At 38.3% G+C, this 22,839-nt stretch overlaps 1 protein-coding gene across 2 annotated transcripts in view; it reads left to right on the forward strand.

Annotated features, from left to right (window-relative positions):
• The window catches only part of trpc5a (transient receptor potential cation channel, subfamily C, member 5a), a 126,683-nt gene that overhangs the window by 37,425 nt on the left and 66,419 nt on the right, over positions 1 to 22,839 (forward strand). For both annotated transcript variants that reach the window (XM_007568152.2, XM_016679720.1), the window contains exons 2-8: positions 11,615 to 11,656; positions 12,362 to 12,464; positions 12,857 to 13,107; positions 18,305 to 18,421; positions 19,301 to 19,363; positions 19,843 to 19,980; positions 21,527 to 21,733. In XM_007568152.2, coding sequence (XP_007568214.1) covers positions 11,624 to 11,656; positions 12,362 to 12,464; positions 12,857 to 13,107; positions 18,305 to 18,421; positions 19,301 to 19,363; positions 19,843 to 19,980; positions 21,527 to 21,733 — 912 coding nt within the window. In that variant the 5' untranslated portion in view covers positions 11,615 to 11,623. The remainder of the gene's footprint in view (positions 1 to 11,614; positions 11,657 to 12,361; positions 12,465 to 12,856; positions 13,108 to 18,304; positions 18,422 to 19,300; positions 19,364 to 19,842; positions 19,981 to 21,526; positions 21,734 to 22,839) is intronic.

Raw genomic sequence — 22,839 nt, forward strand, 5'->3', positions numbered from 1 at the left:
TGGCAGGAAGTCGGCTCATCCAGCTTGTGGTTAACGCACTCGGGGCCAAGTCTATCAAGTCTTTACCAGCTGCTGCACGTATCATTAACTCTCCTGCGGGATCGAGCGGCTTTACAGCAGCTCCTGTTGTTGGTCTACCTGTGAGCTTCTCCTCACGCATTTCATTTGTCTGGAGGATTGTGTTGCTGCAGTCGCATTTAAACACATTCATCAGAGGAAACGTTGCTGTGGATCTGAACTACAGACATGGAGAAATTTACTGTTTCTAATGGTAAACGTGTATAAAAACCTTTTAAATAAGTTAATCTTTTATTGCAGAATCAATAATCTCACTGTAAAAAATGAGGAAAAGTCTTTGATTACAAAGTTACATTTATTATTTGGCTTGGCTCTGTAGCTACATTTCTGCAAGGTTTTTCAAAAATGGTGTGTTTCCATTATGTGAATTATTTTCATTATTCCAATTTGTGCAAATATATGGTCAATGTAAACACAGCTGCTCTAAAGAAAGTGAAAGTTTTTCATTAGCTGTGGAATCCATTTCTAATGAAATTCCATTCCATTAGAAATGGAAATGGAAACTTTGCCCTTGAAAGAGTGCTTACTTTCTACTTTCCTTTGTATTTTCAATGAGATTCAGTTTTTCCTCTGGTAACAGAATCGCTGAAAACCTGAGCGGCGTCGTCTCTGAGGGAATTAAAAACAAAACGTCTTGCTGCGTCTCTGCTTTGGAGTAAATCCTCTCTGCATCTCTGGAATGTCGTCTGGATTTGGGGAAACGTTCCTGCCTGCTGCGGCTCTTACTTCCTGTTTGTGTGCCACTCCGGCGAGCGGCGCTGGGCTCTGCTGAGTGAGTGGCTGCGGGTCGCCGCTGGCAGCACCGACTCCCATCAACACCTCAGAGGAGGAACAAATGTCAGCATGTTGCTGTCAGCAGATATCCGTCTCCTCCACCTTCACCTTGTGTAGCTGCAGCAATCTGCTCCTCTTGTCACTGACCTGCTGCATTTATTTATCAGCTGCATGTCATGTCGCTGCCTGTCACACCGGAGTTTCTTCTTGTTTTAGTTTCTCTGTTCACGCTGCTTTCTCAGCTTGTTTGGGGTAAAAGTGCTTAGCGTTTCCATACAAATGTGTGGAAAACTTTGTCAACATTTCCACTGATGTTGATAAAACACAATTTAGCAGCTGTTCTATTATTCAAGAAAAGCAATTAAAATGATGCATGAATAAGTTTGTTCACATAAGACTCTAAAAAACCTGCTGCAGTCTCATCATCCAACCACTTCCTGTCGTCTTCTTTGTTGTTTCTGCCTGTAGTAACATTCAGTTGTTGATCACAAGTCATGAGAAGCGAAAAAAGTTAAAACATTCCAGTTTTTGCAATGTTTTAACCGCCTCATGTGAAAATGTATTAGAAAGACTTGAGTTTTTTTCCGATATTGACATGACAGATGCATTAAGCACATTTATTTTTGCAGTTTCATGGATAATGGAAACGCACCTCGTGTTTTCGGTTCATGTTGCATTCTCAGATAGATTGGAGTAAATGTGTTTTTTTCTGCATTAACTTGTTGTATTTTAGCCATGTTTCCATTACAAATGTACAGAAATCTTTTTTGATATTCCCGCTAATATCGAAAAAACAATTTTGCAGTTGATTTGTTTCCATTAAATTAGAAACAGAATTAGAATAATATGTGAATAAGCCTGTTCATGTGATAAGTTACTAAAAACATGCAGCTCCATCATCATCATCCAACCACTTCCTGTTGTCTTTTTTATCATTTCCGCCAGTAGTAACAGCCGATTGTTGAAAAAAAAAAAGTTTCTATTGCAGTTTTACAAAATACTTTTATTTTGATGTAGTCACAAAAACACCTCATCCTCCCACAAACACGTTGTATCCAGAAACATTTTTATTTATTTATTTATTTTTCAAAATCGGAGTGTTTTCATTAATCAAATTTATTTTCATATTTCTAATTTGTACAAATGAATGGAAACGCAGCTGCTAGTCATTTTGCTACCTAAATTATTTTGTGAGAAAAAGCATAAATTAATTACATAACATTTTTTGTTGCAGTTTTACTTAAAAATGCCGTAATTACCACACCTGGCCCACAGATGTCGCTAGACAGGACCCTCTTCCAGACTGCCGTTATAAATTAATTGAGGTTAAAAGTGTTTAAGTCACTTTCCTGTTATTGTGAATATCAGGAGCATAATTACTGAAATGTCTGTGACTCTGCTGACCTGCTGTGGTGAAGTGAGCGCTCTTCCTCCCAGTCGAGGTTCAAAGCCACCAGAATATGGTTGAGCAAACTCTGCTGTAACCACGACGCGCAGACAGCCGGGGTAGTTTGCATATTGCTGTTACATCACACCAACACATTCATGTGCGCATGATGGGGAGGTCTCTGCTTGACCTACTTACTCTGAAGGAGTTGGGAAATACGACAGTGTTGGATCTTTGCTGCGAGGAGTTTTTGAAATGCAAAGTCGGAGGCGGATTTTGACGGGAAAACATTGTTTACTAATTAAAACAGACGGTTTGAGACGGGAAGGTTGTTGCTCTGAAAGGCTTTGGTGTCCTGGCATTTGCATTTTGGCAAAAATAAATCTAACTGGAGTAAACTCTGCTTTCACTTCTGGAGTTTTCTAAGATGAACACAATAAAACTGTTTTTTTAGAGAAGTATACCATGAGCATGCTAAATTAAAATGAGCTCTATAATTTCCATTCTAATTATTATTTCTTTTGTTTACAATATCCATTTTATTTATCGTTTTGGTTGTTTGTGCTATTTATTTCCATTTATTTTGCCGTTTTTGAACATTTTCTTTGTTTATTTTGGTTTTTTAAATATATCTTCCAGTCCCAACATTAACTGTTCTTTATGAAATTAACGTTTATTGTTCTTTGTTGGGAAGTACTGGCATATATACTTGAAAATGGTCTCAAAACAACAATATTATTGTTTATCGCAATAATTACTGGAAAAAAAATTATCGTGACAGACCTAATTATATTATAATTTAATAATATTGCAATATTTTTCTCACTGTATTTAAATATGCAATACATTTCCAGTAAAACCTGAAATTATCTCCTTGTGTTTCAAGGGTTTTTAAGAATGTCTTACTGAAAATCAAATTCAAATATAAAGTGAAAAGTATTTTCTCTTTATATTATATTTTTCACGCTGCCTCATCTATTATGTTCAACATATAAACTGTAGGGAACCATTAAGAAACGGCTCTGCTGACTGAAAACATGGTTCATAATTTAGAAGGTCAAAGGAAACAGTTGGTGGAGAATCACTGAGATTTGATTTTATTGCAAACAGAATCGACAAGCCGAATCAGAGCGGATGTGACTTTTACGGAGAATTGAGGTCAAGATGGAGAGTTTTTATACAGCAGGAACAGAAATGACATTCAGAAATTAGAGCAGAAAATCTGAAGGAAGTGCTGAGCGAAACCTGAAAGTGTTCTGGCTAGAAAGTGATATCTGAGTGAGGAAGATAAGAAGAAGAAGAAGAGGGACAGTAGAGGGTTTTTTTTATTATTGTTGCAAAAAGCAGGTGGAAGTCGGGTACGCTGTTCAAGAAACGGCCCAATTAGATCAACATGGAGGGCAGTAAGGAAGGAAAGCCAAGGTTGGATGCAAAGTAATGAGCAGCTGTCCAGACTGTAAAATAACTTCTGCAAGTCCAAATAGAAAAGAAAAAGTGTGGAGAAAGAGAGAAACGATGGAATAAAGATAAGGCAGGACTTTATCTGCAATGCTGTAGCCCGGTCTGTGGAGCATTTTAAAGCAGTCAGCATAAAATCTGCCTCACTTTGCAGATTCTCACCTCATCTGCATTCCAGCAGCTCCTCGTCCGACACACTGCAGGATTAATGGCATCCATTCACCCAAATCTCACCCACATAATGTAAACATTAACAAACCATCAGCAGCAGCACAGATCGCCACCGCGCTCCTGTTTCTAGAGAGTCCTGCAGGATGAAGGAGGAAATATCATCACCGCCACATTCCTCCATGCATCAGCTGTAGAAAAGCAAAACAACTCTTGTATGTTATAATTAAATTAAACACCAAATGAACAAGGGAAGTTAAAGTAAATACAGGGGAAAAAAGAATATTCCTCTTAAAATAAAAGGCTAACTTAAAAGTATCAAAGTGTTTCTAACCCCTTAACTGTCATTGACTTTTAACCAACATGTCTGTCACCATCAAAAAGGTTGCTTGACGATAAATTATCCCAGAAATCATTGCAACCTGATGATACTGGAAGTAAACATTTTCAAAATCAGTAAACTTTAATTTCAAAAACAGCCAACGTCTACGGAAAAGTAAATGCCTTCAAAGAATAATAATCTGAGAGAAAACAGGCAAAACAATGGGAGAAATAAAATCTGATTTTGAATTCAGATTTCCTACTTTTCTTTAGATGAATCCAGAAATTTGACTTAAACTAATTTTTTTTGACAGTTTTCTTCAAACATAAATGCTATTTGTGTTTTTGATTAGCTAAACATGTCGTAATACTAATAAAACTCACATTGTTCACTGTTTTTTAAACATCATTCTATGAAAAGCAACAAAATGCTGAATTTTTTATGGTTAATTATGATAAAACAGTAGGATATTTAGTTTCTCCCAGGGCTTTAGGCACAGCAATAATCCAACAACAGGATGGTTGATATCATATTTAAACTTCTGCTGGGTCAGAACGGCCCGCAGGCCTCACAGATGAACCGTAGCAGCTTTTCCAGCCGGACCCGACCGGCCGCAGCGATAACGGGGAACACAAGCAGGTCAGGCAGCTCTCGGAACGAGCCGGGTCCATTTAGTACATCGCGCTGTGTTTTATCCACTTCATTCTGCCGCAGCCCACGGTCATCCTGGCCTGGAGGCAAATCGGCACAAATGAATCCAAAGCAGGAGCGTCAGGTCAGCGCTCACAAGCACGTCTTCTGCTTCCTGTGAGTCAAATCCAAACCAGATGTTACCAAACTGACCCATCTGTGCCTTGGCCCCCAAACATCCGACCAGGGTACAGATAGTTCTGCACAATATGTCAACAAACATCAACTTTTATTATGTTTTTTATTCACTTTTTAACAGTTAATGCATTCATTTTGCATAAATGCTGCCTCATTTTACTTCTGTGGTGGAAAATACCAGATAACATTTTTCATTATGATCCACCATTTTGACTAAAATTTGTAATATTTGCATCCAATGTTATTTTATTAACACAGTTTTTATGGTTGTTTTTTTTTTTTGTCTTGTCAGAAACTTTAATTTCTTGTTAGCTTGACAAGCTAAGATGAATTTGACTGGCAGTCAGTCAGAAAACGAGCATCAGATATAACATTTTATTTATAGTTAAATTTCATTTTGTTAAAAAATGGAGAAAAAAAACATGATTTTTACAAATGTTTGCATTGTTTTTCTCATCTTCCCTCCAACTTCCTACGGCCCACACGGCACCTTTAGCGGCCCCCAGAGGCCTGCGACCCCCACTTTGAGAACCACTGATCTAAACTACCTTCTTGTTTAAAAAAAGAAGGATAATAGTGACTTTAAGGTGTTGGAACCATCGGTGTTTTGCAGCTCCTGCCTCTGAGTAATCACTGGTAACACTTCTACTCCAAAGCCGCCTTCAGCAGTCAGCGAGTCAGTCATTTTTAGTGCACTTGACATCGGTGGTATCTGGAGGCAATAATTTGTCTGTCAGCCGCTGATAAAGGCGGAGCTGACAGCGGAGACGTTCTCTTTCTTCTCTCTACAAACTTGATCCTCTGATGAATAGATCTTTGATTTGCAACGACTCGAGCCGGCGCGCAGATAACCTGACAGCTGGTCATTCAGGGGAGTTCTCCCGGCTCCGATTTGGGATTCAGGGGACGTGAGTGTGAGAGAGTGTGTGTGAGAGTGTGTGTGTGTCTCCCCGGCAGTGATTTGTCACTCTTCTTCAAAGAGGCAAACTGTGCTTGAACTTGACAGGATGAAGAGCTACAAGTGTCTGGAGCCGCAGTGTGGGTGTGAGCTTGTAGCCTCTGCGGGGTGGAAATGTTTGGGGTCTTCATGGGGCAGGGAGACGGTTCGGATTTTTTTAATGCATTAATTTAATTTGCTAATGATTGAAACTCTCTAAGGTTACGTTCACACTGCAGCCTGAAGTGACCCAAATCCAACTTTTTGTGAAATCTTTTTTTTTTCACATTTCCAAATATGCGACTTGTATGTGATCTCCTGTGTGAACTGCAAGCGAGCGAAAAGTGTCCCGCATGCGCAGTAGAGGGCGCAATAACGTCACACAGAGCGTGCTCATTGTTTTGTCAACAGCCATAAAAAATAAGAAGTGCTCCGTGTTTGGAAGTAAGCATGGATGCTAACGGTGGAGCATAGCTTACGATTTTAAAGTTGTTCTCTAACCGGAGCAGCACATCAACAACTTAAACCTCGCTGTCGTCCGCCATGTTTGTTGTTTGTCTTCCCGCTCGCACAGAATAGTGACGTTTGTCGAATATCAACAACGTTCAGGCCAGTGCAGATTTAAAAAGATCAGGAAGGCATCGGATTTAGAACCACATATCCAAGTGACCTGGGTCGCTTTTGAAAGAATTGGATCCGAGTTGTTCAGATTATCAAAAGAAGGTCAGATACAGGTTGCACTGAGGTTATTTCTGGCTGCAGGGTGAACGTAGCCGAACTCACCGCCAGCTGGACAATAAATCAATAGCGGATATTGCGATTGAGCAATATGAATAGATAATACCTCTGATAGAATATTCAATATTTTCACTGAACTCTGCTCCAAAACCGCACAGCATTCAGCTAAGCAAGAAGACTCGCTCGCTCTTTGGTTACCTAGCAGCAACTTGCTGAGTAACTTGTGGTTACCTAGCAACAACCTGTTAAGTAATTAATATCAGCTAATGTGAAATGCTTATATTGTGATATGATTTCAGCAATATTTTCCAGCCGTTTCAAACTCAAAGCCCAGAGGCCAAATTCGGCCCAAACCTTCAAGATAATATTCATGTGCTTAAATATTATATTAAAAATCAAATCAAAGCAGTTTTTATCTGTTTGGTGCCAAATAACAAATAATCAGTCCCTTCAGTTTTTTGAAGTTCTATGATTGCCCAAATTCACACAAATTAAACTAACCCCTGCATTATCTTTGCTTTTTTGACTTTTTAAACAAGTGAGAATTAAAAGAAATCTGAATTTTGAGATTATTTTCAGTGGCTCTAATTCAATTTTTATAGCATTTTTTTTTTTTTTCAAAAATTGTCAAAAATACTAACTCCCGCCTGCAGGTGGCAGTATATTTTACTAAACTCCCTTCTCAGTCTTACTTGATCTAAAGTTGTAGTCCGTGATTATCATGGATCGTAACAAAAAGTCACATTTACTGTCTTACATAAGTGCAAATATCGCAAAATCATATGCAAATATTTCTACATTAACACAAAATCTGTAATTTTGATTGTATAAAATAAAAAAACAAAACAATCATGTAATCCTGGAGGGTTTGATCAATATGACAAGATGTTAAAATTTTAAGAACTTATCGATATGTTAGATCTTAGTTAATGGGTTTTATCAATACATTCTGGCCTTCTCAGTCGCTCTAACCGAACTCAACGTTTGGGACTTTCACATCTCGGTTCAGCAACTGATCCTTTTAATACAGACGACGTCATGATAAAGAAGTGAAAGGAAGCGCGTTTCACCTACCAGTCGGCTACATTCCTGCGGTCTGAGCGTCGGGTTTCGACTGGAGTAAAGAATGAGATGCGAACGCAAGCGGCTAAAATGAGTTTTCACTGCAGGGAGGCTCAGTTCAGTCTGAGGCGCAGCGCTGCCAGAAGGAATCTGCCCCTGATGGATTTTGGTTTTTACATGTTTCAAGTTCGTCAGACAAACTTTAATATCAAAGATAACCTGAGTAAATACAAAAGGCAGTTTTTATGATTTTGTTTCCAAACTAACCTGTGAGAAAGTAATCCCTCCCTCCTTAACTTTATAAGGAATATTTTACCCAATTTTACTGTTTCAACTGAGCTAACACTAGTTTATAATGCAAATACCTAAGTATACATAAAATAAGACAAAACTAAACTACAGGTAACTTTTTGGCAAGATTTAAGAGCTTATTATGAGTAAACGTACTTCTACTTCCACTGGCAGATTTTTTTGTCTTATTGTAAGTGAAATAATCTGCAAGTGGAAATGGTACTTTTTATGAGTATTAGTTAAAATAAGCACATTTTTATTGCTAGGAAATTAACTTGTAAATTAATTTAGTCTTGTTTAAAGTGTACCGAGATGTTTTATTTAGAAATTAGACCAAAAATAGTTGGTAAGGTTTTGTTTTTGCAGTGAAACTAGATGCTGCTCAACACCTTGTAAAAAACTTTTCAGCAAAACATTAGATCTTCTTTTAAATTAATTCCTTAATGTTAAAAGTATTAGTTACACTGGCAGATTATTTCACACATATCAAGATATTTTTACAGTGTTATAATAGAATTTCTTAAACGTTTCCTTAATAAGCAGCAGTTTTTGAAACAAGCATCTTAAAGCTGCATCACTTTGAACGAACTGAGCCGTCGTGGTTTTTCACTTTCCTTTTCCCTCAGCTGATTTGTAAATTTGCCGTTCATGTAGCGTACCATCCCAAAAATCAAAAGGAATCAGAAGAGTCTCTTTCCATACCTCATGTTTAACCAGCAGAGTCTCTGAAGAATGACTCTGCTGCCTCGAACAGAAAGCAATTACAGCCTCGTTGAGATGCAGATCTGTGTCGTAACAGATTCAATTTTCTCCAGCGGTCCGAGTCCCTGACTCAGATCTGTGGCGTTAACATTTCTGTCATCGTCTGTGAGATTCTGTTCATGATGAGGCTGCAGTCTGGCACCATCTGCAATGCCGCTGCTCTCTCTTAAAACCACAGCTGTTCAACGATTAGGGATTGTAGCTGCAGTAGAAATTCATAACTAGATCTGCAGTTTAGATGACCTCAGCTGAGTTAAAAAGAAGTTTGGACCATTTATCTGAGCTAACTGCCAGTCATACCATGGCCTAGACAAAGTACTGAAAACCTGCTGTGTGTTTAATGCAAAGAAAGAGAAAATATGGACATTTTAATACATATTTCACTATTTTTCTACAGTGAAATCAGATCCACATAAGGTGGTTCTGATGTCTTATTTGATCCAGATGTTAAACGAAGCTTCTTAGACGTCCAGAAAGTTGATGTTTTTTTTAGTATCTGGGAAAGGCCACGCCCCCTAGCTCAACGTTTACTCTCACAGATGAAAATGGCTGCAAACCGATGCGCAATTATACAACCGTACGACTTTGAACAGCAGAAGTGGAGCCTTCTGGTTGACTCACTACTGAGAAGCAGTGCTTTCTCAGTAGTGAGTCAACAACAAAACACTTCTTGTTTGTCTTTTCCAGCAGCCATTGTACAGCGCAAACCACCTGACCAAACTGCTCAAACTCTGCTTGGGTTGCTAGGTGACTGGCTGGGGTTGCTAGGTAACGGAGCAGTGCGACTCAACAATTGGGAGGTTTTTGAAATGACTCACCAAAAAACATTAACTTATTACCAGAAATGTTTAGGTGGTTCTTTTTTTTAGAAGCAGTTAGAAACCAAATGGAAGTACAAAAATGCACAAAATGTAAATTTTGCATACATGTCTCCTTTAAATATTTAACAGAAAACAGCAGAGTGAACACCTCTCTTGGTAAACCTGGATTGTTTCTTGTCGGTTGACCATTAAAAAACGTAAACCGTTAAGAACAGCCGAAGAAAAGCTCTTCTATTTAAACACAGTCAGTCTCATCGGATTATTAAGTGTGCGTCGGTTGCCAGCTGGCACAAAACAAACTTCCAGCTACACAAGAATGATTATTGCAGCTGCTACGAGACGATCGATAAAGACGAGCAGGAGGAAGAGGCAATAAAAGGGTTTATGAAATCGTGCTCATATAATCCCAGGTAATAACTTGTGACTTTGGTTCCCGTCCTGCGGAGAGAACAGCTGGAATCGAACACCTGCGCAGACTGCAGTCTGTCTAATGACTGCAGCTAATGACACTCAGATGTAAAACAAGCTCAGAGCTTTTCCTTTGAAATGAACAGTTTTTTTCCTCTGGATTTTGGAACAACGGCATACTTTAACTAGGCCCTCTCTCACCCCAGCACACACATGCAGATTGCTTCATTGTGTTCTTTTCTTCATCAGCATTCGGTTCGACTGCGTCCCACTGATGTAAAATTAATGCCGCGCTGCGCAGGAGAGCGTAGAAAGTGCATCGTCTGCCTTGAACGCTGCTTCACAAAATAAACAAATGCGGGGTAATTATGGCGCAGTAAGTTAATGTGTGTAAAGTCTTGAACAAATAAAGACACACACACACACACAAATGTGCAAACAAGAGGAGCTGCGCCCTGCGTTAGGCTGCGGTTTATGGGGATTACATGTAATAACTGGAGACGGTGTCAGTGTGGGAGGAGACGTGTCTGCTCTCTGTATGCTGACTGTTGATTTGACTCAACAAACAGACACACATTTGCTTCCTGTCAGCTTTTGTCAAGATTATACATAATACAGAAGGAAGCAGCGGCTCGCCCCAACATGTTCAAACACCTCCGTCACATTCACGTCCAGGAAATGGCTGGAAACCTGCAGGTTTTCAGTCATGTTCGCTGCAATTTGCAACCATTTGAATTGTTTTTAATTGTAAATAGCCTGTGTCTTTGCATTGCAAATAGACATGCACGTCTTGTTTTTGATTTAACCAATTTAACTCTTTCCTCTGGACTGAAGTACTCTGTTTATATGTTTAAATCTTGCCCTTACATTGCTTTTATTCTTTATTCTGTTCTTATTTGTGATATATTCTGTCTTTGCGTGAATGTACTTGCTTTGATTTCCTGCCAACTTACAAAGATTTCCACATTTTGGGACAATAAATCATATTTATGTTCTTCTATTTTGCACATGAAACACCCTCTGCACTGAACCCCATAGAAAACCTCCTGGTTATTCCACCAAATAATGGTTTCTGAGAAAACATTAGTATTCTTATTTCTAAATGAATATAAACTTGTTTTCTTTGCATAATTTTAGGTCTGATAGCGCTGCATCTCTTTCGTTATTTTGACCGTTTCTCATTTTCTGTTACATTTTTTGCTTGGAATTTCATTGACATGTTTTCATTAGTTCATAGCATAAAAAGAATAATGTTCACTTTACTCAAACATATACCTATGAAGAGTAAAATCAGAGAAACTGATCATTTTAATCAGAGAACTGATCATTTTAAGTGGTATCTTAAGATTTTCCAGAGCTGCACACGTGTGTGTAAAATGTCTTTACAATATCCAAATTGCGACCAACGTACTTTTTAAAAATACAAGTATGGATTAAATAACATTTTATTAAATGTTCCTATGACTTATGATTTTTTTTTATTCCCGCCCTTGTTCTACTGCCGCCCTGGGCAGCCGCCCAGATCAACATTCTCTCCTTTCTGGGTTTTAAGTTTTAACCGTTTCTTCTTTTCTCTCCAGACTGTCCAGATGAATCCAATGACACAACTGTACTACAAAAAGGTGAGTTAAAAACACCGGCAATAATAACAACGAAACAGAAACATTTTGTTTTAAAATAATGATATCAATCTCATTTTAATTTATCATTCAATTAACTGATTGTCATTTAAGGTATTAACAACTTCAAAATCTTCCAGGACTGAAGTTAAACTCATAATGAGGATAGCTAGTAATTAATTTCAGAGTACATCCAGAGCAAAAGCAATGCTGCTATGCTAGCTACAAACAACTGGGGCAATTAAAATGCACAAAAATGAGAGAAACGTCACAGATTAAGTGAATCTTCTACAATTAGACATGGATTAAGTTCAGATTAAGTTCAGTCGAGAAAATGGCAACAATGCAAACAACTGCATAATGCTAAGCTAAATAGGTGAAAAAAAACTTTATCTGGCTTTTTTTTTATTTTAGTCTTGAAATGTTGAAAATTTCTCATAATTTGTAACTCAACTTAAAAAAAAAAAAAAAACAGAAAAAAATTGTCCAAAATTCTCCAAGTTGAGATTTCTGTCATGGCTGTCACTCATAGGTAAAGTACTGACGACTCATAGCTACTCTGCACAAACCCACTTTAAGCTAATTTAACAATGTGAGAAAGAAAATCGCATTTTGAGGAAGGTTTAGCAGGTTTTTTTATGCTTTTAGTTCCCTCATCTCTTAATCACAACAGTTTCTTTGTTTTTATCCCTGCCTCTGCGTCTTTAGGCGACATATTCGCCGTACCGCGACCGCATCCCGCTTCAGATCGTCCGAGCTGAAGTGGAGCTGTCAGCCGAGGAGCGGGCCTACCTCACCGCTGTGGAGAAAGGTGAAACACGCAGAGAGGAGCTCCTGCAGCCGAGTGTTTATCCGTTTGTTCCCTGCACACCTGCAGGGTGGACGTCCAGTCACCCGTGAAACGGTGCTGATGGCCAAGCAGCTGGTCGCTCAGGCTGTCAGCCGCTCTCCAAACCGTCTGCATGTCCTTCACCGTCCAGAGCAAAAGCAAATTGATCAGATCTGTCATGTTTACAATAAATCATTCTAATAAAACTGGCTCATAGTAAGAGATTCAAGGCTTCAGATGGCCTTCAGACAACTGCACTGCAAAAACACCAAATATTCCCAAGTATTTTTAGTCTCATTTGTAATGAAAATATCTAGATAAACTTGAACATCCACTCCCCAGGCTTCAGCTTCCTGTCTGCGTTTCCTCCTCAGGTGACTATGCCGGGGTCAAACACGCCCTCCGCGAGGCCGAGGTTTACTACAACATGGACGTGAACTGCCTGGACCCGCTGGGCCGCAGCGCGCTGCTCATCGCCATCGAGAACGAGAACCTGGAGATCATGGAGCTCCTGCTGGACCACGGCATCCACACGGGCGACGCCCTGCTGTACGCCATCAGGAAGGAGGTGGTGGGCGCTGTGGAGCTGCTGCTGTCGCACAGGCGGCCGAGCGGCGAGAAGCAGGTGAGCTCAGAACCAACCAGGAAACGTCTGCTGCAGAACGACGGCGTAGTCGGGTCACGGTAGACACAGAGGAAAGTAAAAAGACAGGAGAAAAAAGAACTGAAATTCTGAGTCTGATCTCAAATTTTCTAGAAAAAAAACACAGAAATTTCTGAGTTTCAAAAGTTGAAAATTTACAAGTAAAAACTGAAGTTTTCTAGAAACATATGTTGAAATTTCAGTTTGAAAAGTCAAAAATTTGCAAGGAAAAAAGCTCAGAAATTCTGAGATTTATCTCTGAAATTTTCTAGAAAAAAATATAAAAATTTCTAAATTTGAAAACATAAAAATAATAATAAATAAATAAATAAAACATGGAAAGTTAAAAAAAATTACTAGAAAAAAACCTTAGAAATTCTCAGGTAAATCTAAAACACCTAAATTTTCTGAGTTGCAAAAGTCAAAAATATCCAAGAAAAAAAACTCAGAAATTCTGAGATTAAGCTCAGAAAATTTCTAGAAAAAAAGCTGAAATTTCTGAATTTGAAATGTCAAGAGTTTGTCCCAAAAAATCTCAGAAATTCTGAGATTCATTAAAACATAATTTGGAAAAAATAAAACATCAAAAGTCAAAAATTTACTAGGAAAAAACTCTGAAATTCTCAGATTAATCTCAGAAAGTTTCTTTAAAAAAAAGTCAAAATTTCTGAGTCTGAAAAGTCAAACAATTTGCAAGAAAAACCATCTTAAAACTTGACCAAAAAATCTCAGAAATGTCCAAACTTTTTTCTAGAACATTTCTGAGATGAATCTCAGAATTTGTTTTTTTTCTCCTGTTCTTCCCCCTCCTGTGGCCTCATGCGCCGTCGGACTCATTACTCATCTGTGGATGCGCTTCACGTTTTTTGTTTTTGCATCTGAATGTGTGTGAGGCAGAGATAATGAGCTGTACATTCATTCATTCATTCAAAGCGCCGTGCCGCGTTTTGCTGAGAAGAGGAAAATTAAAGAGCTCTTTAGCAGACAAACTGTGAAATAGGATTTGCAGACAGAGAGGATGTTTGTCTGCTTGATGCATTTTTATTTCTGTGTTTTCTCTGAGAAAAGACCAGAATCCTCTGTTTCAGTGAAGTGCAGCTGTTCAGGGACTTGATGGGGAAACATCAATTCATCCAGACAGGAAATATGAGAGACAGAGAGAGAGAGAGAGAGGGGGGGAGAGAGAGAGAGAGAGGTAATAATGAAGGAGTGAAAAGAGGAAAGAAGAAGAAGGAAAACACAAATCAGACTTTTCTCCTCTAAACAGAACGAGAGTTTTTCACTGAGTTCATGTTTGAGGAATCATGACTGCAAACCATCAAGAAGCAAAGCATTGTGGGAATGTTTCTCACTTTTGTGCTTTCTCTTTTCTCTTGTTACTTTTTCTCTTTTCTGCCATTTTTCTTTATTTTTTTATAGATGAAAGCAATGCAAAAAAGCAATTGCACAGAGCGTTGTGTAAAAAGAAAATTCAGATTTATTCTGTTTTACTTTCACATTTTGACTCTTTCAGATCATCGAATGTCAACAAAAAATTTCTACAAAGACAAAACAAAACAAAAAAAGTAAATTAAATTAAAATGGTAATAAAAAATATAGATATATAAATTAATAATAAAATTGAAATGTACAAATTTAAAATAGATATGCTATTAGTTAAAAATAAAATTAGAACTAAAAAATTTAAAATTATATTTAAAAATAAAAATAATTTCAAAAACTTTATAAAAAATTTTTTTATTACAGTTAAAATGTAAAAAAAAAATAACTTGGAAATTTATTTTAAAATAAATGTAAAACATTTTAATTGCATTAAAGTTACATTTTTGACCAAGAAAATCCAGAAACTTTCATTTTGTGTTTTTGCTTTTCGTGGCATCGCTGACCTACAAACTGGATCAGAAGGTCATGAACCCATGAACTATATGCCCTTTCATTGTATTTACTACTATTTATAACATATTAGCTTTTTTTAATTAAAATTAATCCTTTGGTTGATGAATAAGCAGAACTTTTATGTTTTACATTTCAATATTTAAATTGGATGTTATCTGGTTTACGGATCTGTAAATGGCTTCATTTGCAACAAGCTCACCAGTCTTTGCTTTTTCAATAAAAATAAAAGTTAAATTAAAAAAAGGAACTATGTAGTTTTAAGTGATGGAGGAAAGATGGAGGGAGGAAATGAAGTAAAGAGGGAGAGGAAGAGAGTGAGGATGAGGAAATGACTTTCACTTTGATGTCTGAATATTTTCAGTGTGGAGTCCAAAATAAATTTTTGTCTAAGTTTGCTGTCTGTACTTGCTGACAGCCACAGTTTCACTTTTATTTACTTAAAACCGGAGCGCATGAACCAGAATATGCTCCAACTGGGTCAGCAGAAAGCAGAATTTGCTGCGGTCACTTTCTGCAGATTTGCTGTTAATTGATTTTTGGAGCTCCAGCTGCAGTTTATCAGCTTTTCTCTCTGCTGTAATGGATTCAGGCGACACTCGGGTCAGACAAACGACACGACTGGAGGCTGGAAAGTTTCCAGATTCGGTTTTAACCTGAAGCAAAACTGACGGGTTCTTCCTAAAATAATATTTTTATTGAAATTCAGGCTAAATTTTCCAACGAGACAATGTAGAGCTTGCGTTCTGCTGCAAAGACGTACATCAATGACTTCAGTGTTTTAGTTTATTTTTCTAAGATATTTTACAATAACAAATGTTTCAGCAGAGCTAACTGAGGCACTATTTTCACTCTGATGTCTGGATAGAGGAATATTACATGAAAAATATCAAATTTATGGAAAAAACTGGGAAAATATAAAATTGCTTGGTGAGAAAATACTGAAAAATAAGGCTGAAAGTATCGGCAGCAAATATCCAAACATCTATCACTGCGTTTAGTTTCAAGTTTCTTAGAACTCTTTAAATAAGACAAAACTAACGTAAAAGTAACTTTTCAGCTTCTATTAAGTGAATAATTATTGATTTTTTTTGTTCCACTGGAATATTATTTAACTTATAACAAGGGAAAATGTTTATAAGTGAAATAATCTGCTAGTGCAACTCGTATTTTTCATCAACATTAAGGAATTACTTTTGGTTTATTTTTGTCTCATTTCAAGTGAACCGAGATATTTGCACTAGAAACTAGACGAAGACAGTTTTGTGTTTTTACAGTGTAACATTGTTACAAGATGGCAGATACAACAGCATGCTAATTTCTAACAAATTAGCAAACCTGCTTCTTAATGTTTTTTTCACATATTTTAATCAGAAACACATTCCTACTCACAACCAGACATTTCTTTAACTCTTTCATTGCGTCTTTTTCCAGCATTTTGCTTAAATTTGCGTTTATTTCCGTCTCTGTGTGTTTAATCTGAGCCGCTCTCGTAGCAGCTGCTTTCACACGTCTTCTCGCCGCAGGAGAAGGAGGGAGAGAACGAACAGATGAGTAAAAGGTTTTGGCAGCGGAGAGGTAGGCGGGGCAGAGAGACGGGGCAGATGGGAAACGGAGGCGACAGAGGAAGAGAGGGATGGGATGAAGCAGCAGGGCAGGAAAAGGAAGAATGGAGGAGGAAACAGTGATGAGACGACGAGAAAGATGAAGAGAAGGCCTCTTCCTCATCCTCCCTCTGAGATGAAAGACTTCACACATGTTCAGTCCTCTTCCTCACCCTTCGTCTTCCTCAAGAACCTTCAGAGAGTCTGTCTGACTTTTCAGGTTCAAAATGGTCTCACTTCTGCATTTATGCAGTGTTTAGTGATAGTCCTGCCATTCTGTGACTGTTTGGACATCACACAATGGTTTTAAACAATTAGACCCAAAATGATAAACTGAAGTTTTAACAATAAATATAACAACAAATCCAAACTTTATATATTTTTTGCTGTTTTTCATGGGATGTTTCGTTTAATTTCCACACAAAAAAATGACACGACTGCACTGCAAAAACACAAAACCTTTCCAAGTATTTTTGGTTTAATTTCTACCGTAACTATCTTACAACATTTGAAAACAGACAAAAGTAACTTAAAAGTAACTTTTCAGCAAAATGTAAGAGCTTGTTATAAGTCAAGGGGAGTGGATTCACTAAAACAGGAAAACGAATATCATCAGTGTTACTAAATGAAAACATTTCAGTCGAAAAACATTTTTCATTTATAACGATACAATTTTAGGCCTGCAGAGTTGGCTGGTAACTAGTTACACTTACTCATTCACTTGAGTAACTTTTTTAAAATTTACTTTTATTAGTATTTTTACCACCCTGCACTTTTTTCTTTTACTTTTATAATTTTATTATGATGTATTTCTGCTCTTAGTTGAGTAAAATTTCTGGATTTTCTACCCACTGAATGAAGAACAAACATGTTTTAACCACAGCTTCACCAGACACACACCTGCAGTTAAAGTTTCATATTGTATTGAAAGAAACTGAACTGAAACTAAACGCAAAAGTAATTGTACAGCGTTTTAAATGATAATAGAAAGTTTAATGGTGGCAATGCTGGTTAAAAACCAACAAATCCCGAGCTTTTCTCCGTTTGTACATCTTTGGAGCTGCTCATTTTTTAGGATCCAGGATATTTTCTCATTGCAGGACCATATTCCAGTCTTTGAGACGTTCTTCCAGGATTTTTTTCCATTTACAGGCCAGTGGTTGGCGTTGCTGCAAAGCAGAAACTTCAGACACTGCAGAAATGTGGACTGATGAGACCTCCCACATAGAGTTAGCTCGTCCCTTTTACGGTCCGCATTAATGCTAGCTTTGTTTGGGTAAGCTAGGACAGCGCTGTCCACCTCCGGTCCTCCAACATAACTCAGAAAGCTTTATTACCGCTTCAGGTTGTGTCTGTTTTCATCTCATGACCAGAGGAGACGGACGAAGCACAAAAAAAAGCAGTAAACTGAGAGTTTTGCTCTTGGATTCAGCTCTTTCTGCGCCACAACAGACCTGAGAAACGTTCATTACCATTCCAGTTGTTCCAGGTTGTGATCAGTAAACAGTTTAGGAGGAAATTGGTCTTGAAATAAACTATAGTATAAAGTTCTGCTTTTAAAAGAGCATTCAGGTATGTTAATGTGTTGTCCGACTTGTCCGTTGTCTTTAGATGCGCTTGTTTCCTGTTTATCATCCGTTATCGTCTTTCTGTTGAGATAAATTGCTTCGGTTTCCCCTCAGGTTCCCTCCCTGATGATGGACAGCCAGTTCTCGGAGTTCACCCCCGACATAACTCCCATCATGCTCGCTGCTCACACCAACAACTACGAGATCATCAAGCTGCTTGTCCAGCGCAAGGTAATCACTCCGCAACAGGAGAACCACCGACCGACAAGTAGATCAACTACAGCATGTTACTGTTTACATCCGGAAATTTTGCACATGCGCACAACGCTGAAGGACAAAAAGACGGATTCTTGTGCCGTCCGTCGCCGCGCTGCCGCGGTAAAACAACTGCGTTAGCTAAATGAAACCTGGAGACGTTTGTGTTGTTAATTTAGTGCAGTGCGCCACAGTAAAGGGGAAAAACTATTGAAGAGCAACTCAAAATCACTTTTTCTCGCTCTCTGCGTCAGCAACGCGACACGCTGACGTGTTGCCATAGCAACTGACCACAACGCCACTTTATGTTTCAGGGTTCGCCACCAAAAACTCTCAAACATTTTCTACATAAAGAACAGAACATTCAATCCCTTACAGTTTTGTGTTTTTATGCTTGATTTTTATTTTTGCGATTATTAATAAGTGATCGCTGCGGTAGATTAGCTACCGCTGCTGTTAGCTAAGCTAACACTGCTAATTGAAACATCTGTCAGAGTTGGTGTTTACTTTGCCTCTTTTTATTTTCTAAACTGAACCTAAACACACCAAATTCCACATCACATCTACATGTTAGTTTGTCAAAGTCAAGCTAGCGTAGTTGACCTACTTTCCACTCCCCTGCTGTTTTTTTCTCTTTTAATCTTTTTACTGACCTTAGTTGTTGTAGTATGAAAGCACTGCGCACCTTTTTCTTTTATATCTCAGGCGTACATTTAAGATTTAGCACATTATGTTAACTAAATAGCTAAAACCAATGCTAGTTATGGTTAGCAAGCAGCTTTTAGCCGTCCAGCAGGAAGCAGGGGTCCATAGCGTCTATGTTGTTTTATTTCCGGTTCTGATTTGCTGTTCTAGGTCACCATCCCAAGGCCGCACCAGATACGATGCGACTGCGTAGAGTGTGTTTCCAGTTCAGAGGTGAGTCGATGTTTCTCCGTTTGGAAACCACTGTATGGTTTCTGATCTGGAGAAAATGAATTTACTAAATAAAATAAATCTCACTCTTAATTCTGTCTCTTTAAAACGTAAAATAAAATAAGTTTTGTCTTCTGTTTTAGTAGGAAAGTTATCAGTTGTATCCTAGTTGTGAGATTTCCATTGAAGTAGCTGTTTTCCATCACTCTAAACTAAGACAGTACACTGTATCAGTGATCAATTAAAATTATGATGAATTTTGATCATTAATATTTTCTGAAGGCCAATGACTTCATGATCCATTTTATATATGGTTCCTGCTATGTGTAGTTTTGTTGTTTGTTTTATTTATTGGTTTTTTGGTTCCTGTGTTTCATTTTGGATATTTAAAATATCTTCTGGTTCCGGTGTTGAGTGTTCCTTACAAAATTCAAGTTTATTGGTTACTTAGAGAGCGAACTTGTTTTCTTAATCCACGGCAGGTCGACAGCCTTCGACATTCCCGGTCTCGACTCAACATCTACAAGGCGCTGGCGTCGCCGTCTCTCATCGCGCTGTCCAGTGAGGATCCCATCCTCACTGCCTTCAGACTGGGCTGGGAACTAAAAGAGCTGAGCAAGGTACGGAAATCAACTCCCATTACTACACAGTATACGAGTCTAAACTAACGCCACTGTGAAGGAATGACTCCGCCCCCAGACAGCTTTTTATCTGGTGGCGGTGTTATGCTAATGAGATTTCAGTCTGGTCAGTTCTGAGCTTCTTTCAGAATGAGCCTCTGTCACTTTAAATCCAAGTAAGTTCATCTTGCATTCAACGTTCATTTTAAAATGGCTGCATTTATACAAATGTGAACTTTGAAAAGCAGAAGTGGAGCCTCCTGCACAAAAAAACAGGAAAGCAGCAAGTGATTTTCTGGATGGTTAGTCGACAACAAAGCACTTGTCTTTTCCAGCAGCAGGTGTACAGCGCATACAGCGGGAAAACCAGCTGACCAAACATGCTGCAGCTCTGCTTTGGTTGCTAGGGGACAGACTGGGATTTGCTGGGGTTGCTAGGTAACAGCCGAACTAATTTTCCAGGCACCAAAAAATGATTGGGTGTTTTTCAGGGGTGTGAAACTTATTTTATTTTTTATTCAAATCATGATCATAAATGCTCTTAAAGGGCCAGTTGTGCCAGAATGTATTGATAAAACCTGTTCACAAACTGTTAAAATATCAATGAATTATTAAAATTAAATAATATTACTGAACATCTCTTCAGTCCTTCCACGATTTTGTGATACTTTTTGTGATTTTTTTTTTTGTACTAAAAATCAGTGTTTGTGGCACTAATTTTGAAATATTATTTATGACAATAAAAACCACTTTTTATTACTCGCTGTATAGATCATGGACTATAATCTGACAGCAATTAAGGCTGAGGCAGCTGTTTAGGACAAGGAAGTTTTTGACAATTTTTGAGAAAAATGTGCTTTAAATTCCCAAATATGTTTAAGCGCAAAAAAGTGCGGAATTTGTTGATTTTGTGTTAATTTCCACCATAATTCTCCTGGAGGGACTGATTGACATAATTTGGCAGTAAACAGATAAAAACTGAATATATATGATTGATAACATAATGTTTAAGCACACTAAGTGTTTAATCTAGACTCTAGAGGGCCACATAAACATCTACGGCGGGCCGGATTTGGCCCCCGGGCCTCCAGTTTGACGCATGTGTTGTAGATAACAAGAGCAGACATTTTTCTTTCTGCAGTGAAAGCTTTCCTGTCAGAAAACATCCTTCAATCAATCAATCAAGTTTATTAGTGTAGCCCAATTAAGCAACAAGGCAGTTCAAAGTGCTTTAACACGAAGGTACAAATTCATACAGAAGTCATTTTGCCAAGTGCCGTCTTTACACATCAAAATATTGAGTTCTGTTTTATTGATTATGGTTGAAAACCAACTCTAGACAGGAGGGTTTTAGTCCAGATTTAACTCAGTGTTTCGGCTGTTTTCCAGGAGTTTGTTCCAGATTTATAGTGCATAGAAGCTGAATGCTGCTCCTCCATGTTCTTATTATTAAACACTTTGCAGTCAGCATCAAACCCCCAAAGCAGAAAATGGTGGACGGCTTCAACCCCGCTGCTCGTGTAACATGAAATGTCCCACGTTCCAGGTGGAGAACGAGTTTCGCCAGGAGTACGAGGAGCTTTCCCAGCAGTGCAAGCGATTCGCCAAAGACCTCCTGGATCAGGCCAGAAGTTCCCGCGAGCTGGAGACCATCCTGAACCACAGAGACAACGACCAGAGCGAGGAGCTGGACCCCAGGCAGTGCCACGACTTGGCCAAGCTCAAGCTCGCCATCAAGTACCACCAGAAGGAGGTAGGGACCCATCAGAGCCCAAGTGGTTTGTGTTTCCATGTCTGGAGGGCTGCTGCTTCCCCGCTAGGCTTGATCTTTTGCCTGTTTTGTTGTTAAACACTGCGGCGGAGTAATGGACTGAGCTAGCGGTTGTGTTTTTGCATAATTAGCCTTCATTTCCAGGCTGGACGTTAAATGTCAGTGTATACGTTCTTCTCTTACATGGTGCCCTGATGGCTGTGCTGCCGGTTTTATGGCCCCACTGGGCAGTTTTCCATTGAGTAGGTTTAATGAACTAAATGTTACATTTCTCATCTAATTTGCTCCAACTGGATAGCAAATTGTTTTTAAATGTCAGTTCAGTGACCATATTGTAAGATGAAAGTAAGTGAGCAGTTATCCACCCGGCGTCTGACCTTCTCACTTTATTCACCGAATGAGGTTTATATGAAGTATACTAGTTTTAGCAAAACAATAATAAACTTTTAAACTGGAAAGTGCAGCTTCATAGCAGTCGATGTAAATGCTGGACAAATTTTGGAGCCCTAAGTGTAAAATCTATTGCTTTTTTTTTTCAATTAAAAAAAAAATCACTTTTTCTCTGGTTTTTAAAAGGATGCTATATCACAGGAAAATACACAACTAGAATTTTGGGATCGGTTTTGTGTTTTATGCTGCTGTCTTGCTCAGGTCACTCTTAGAAAAGACGTTTTTAATCTGACTGAGTGAATTTTCTGGTTAAATGAAGGACACACACATTTAGGTTAAGTTTTCTATTGCTTTCACGCATACAGTCAATGAGGAGTCATTATCCTGGTGCGTTGAGTTTGAAATACAAAAGTAGTTTGACACACAGGACTTGGACAAACACAAAAAAACTTAATAAAAGCTATTAAAGATGAATCTGATTATTGCATGATAGCTTGAACACTGTGAAGGTTAAAAAATGACCCGAAACACTGACCTTGGGAGTAATTTATTAAAACAGGCAGAGGTGGACAGCAACCATTAAAATGTTAGTTCTGTTAACTGTAAAGCGTCATACCAGCATGGTATTTAGCAGAAGCTAATGCTAAAGCGTCATACCAGCATGGTATTTAGCAGAAGCTAATGCTAAAGCGCTATAC

This window comes from Poecilia formosa, unplaced genomic scaffold, assembly GCF_000485575.1.
Source record: "Poecilia formosa unplaced genomic scaffold, Poecilia_formosa-5.1.2 Scaffold218, whole genome shotgun sequence".
NCBI lineage: Eukaryota > Metazoa > Chordata > Actinopteri > Cyprinodontiformes > Poeciliidae > Poecilia > Poecilia formosa.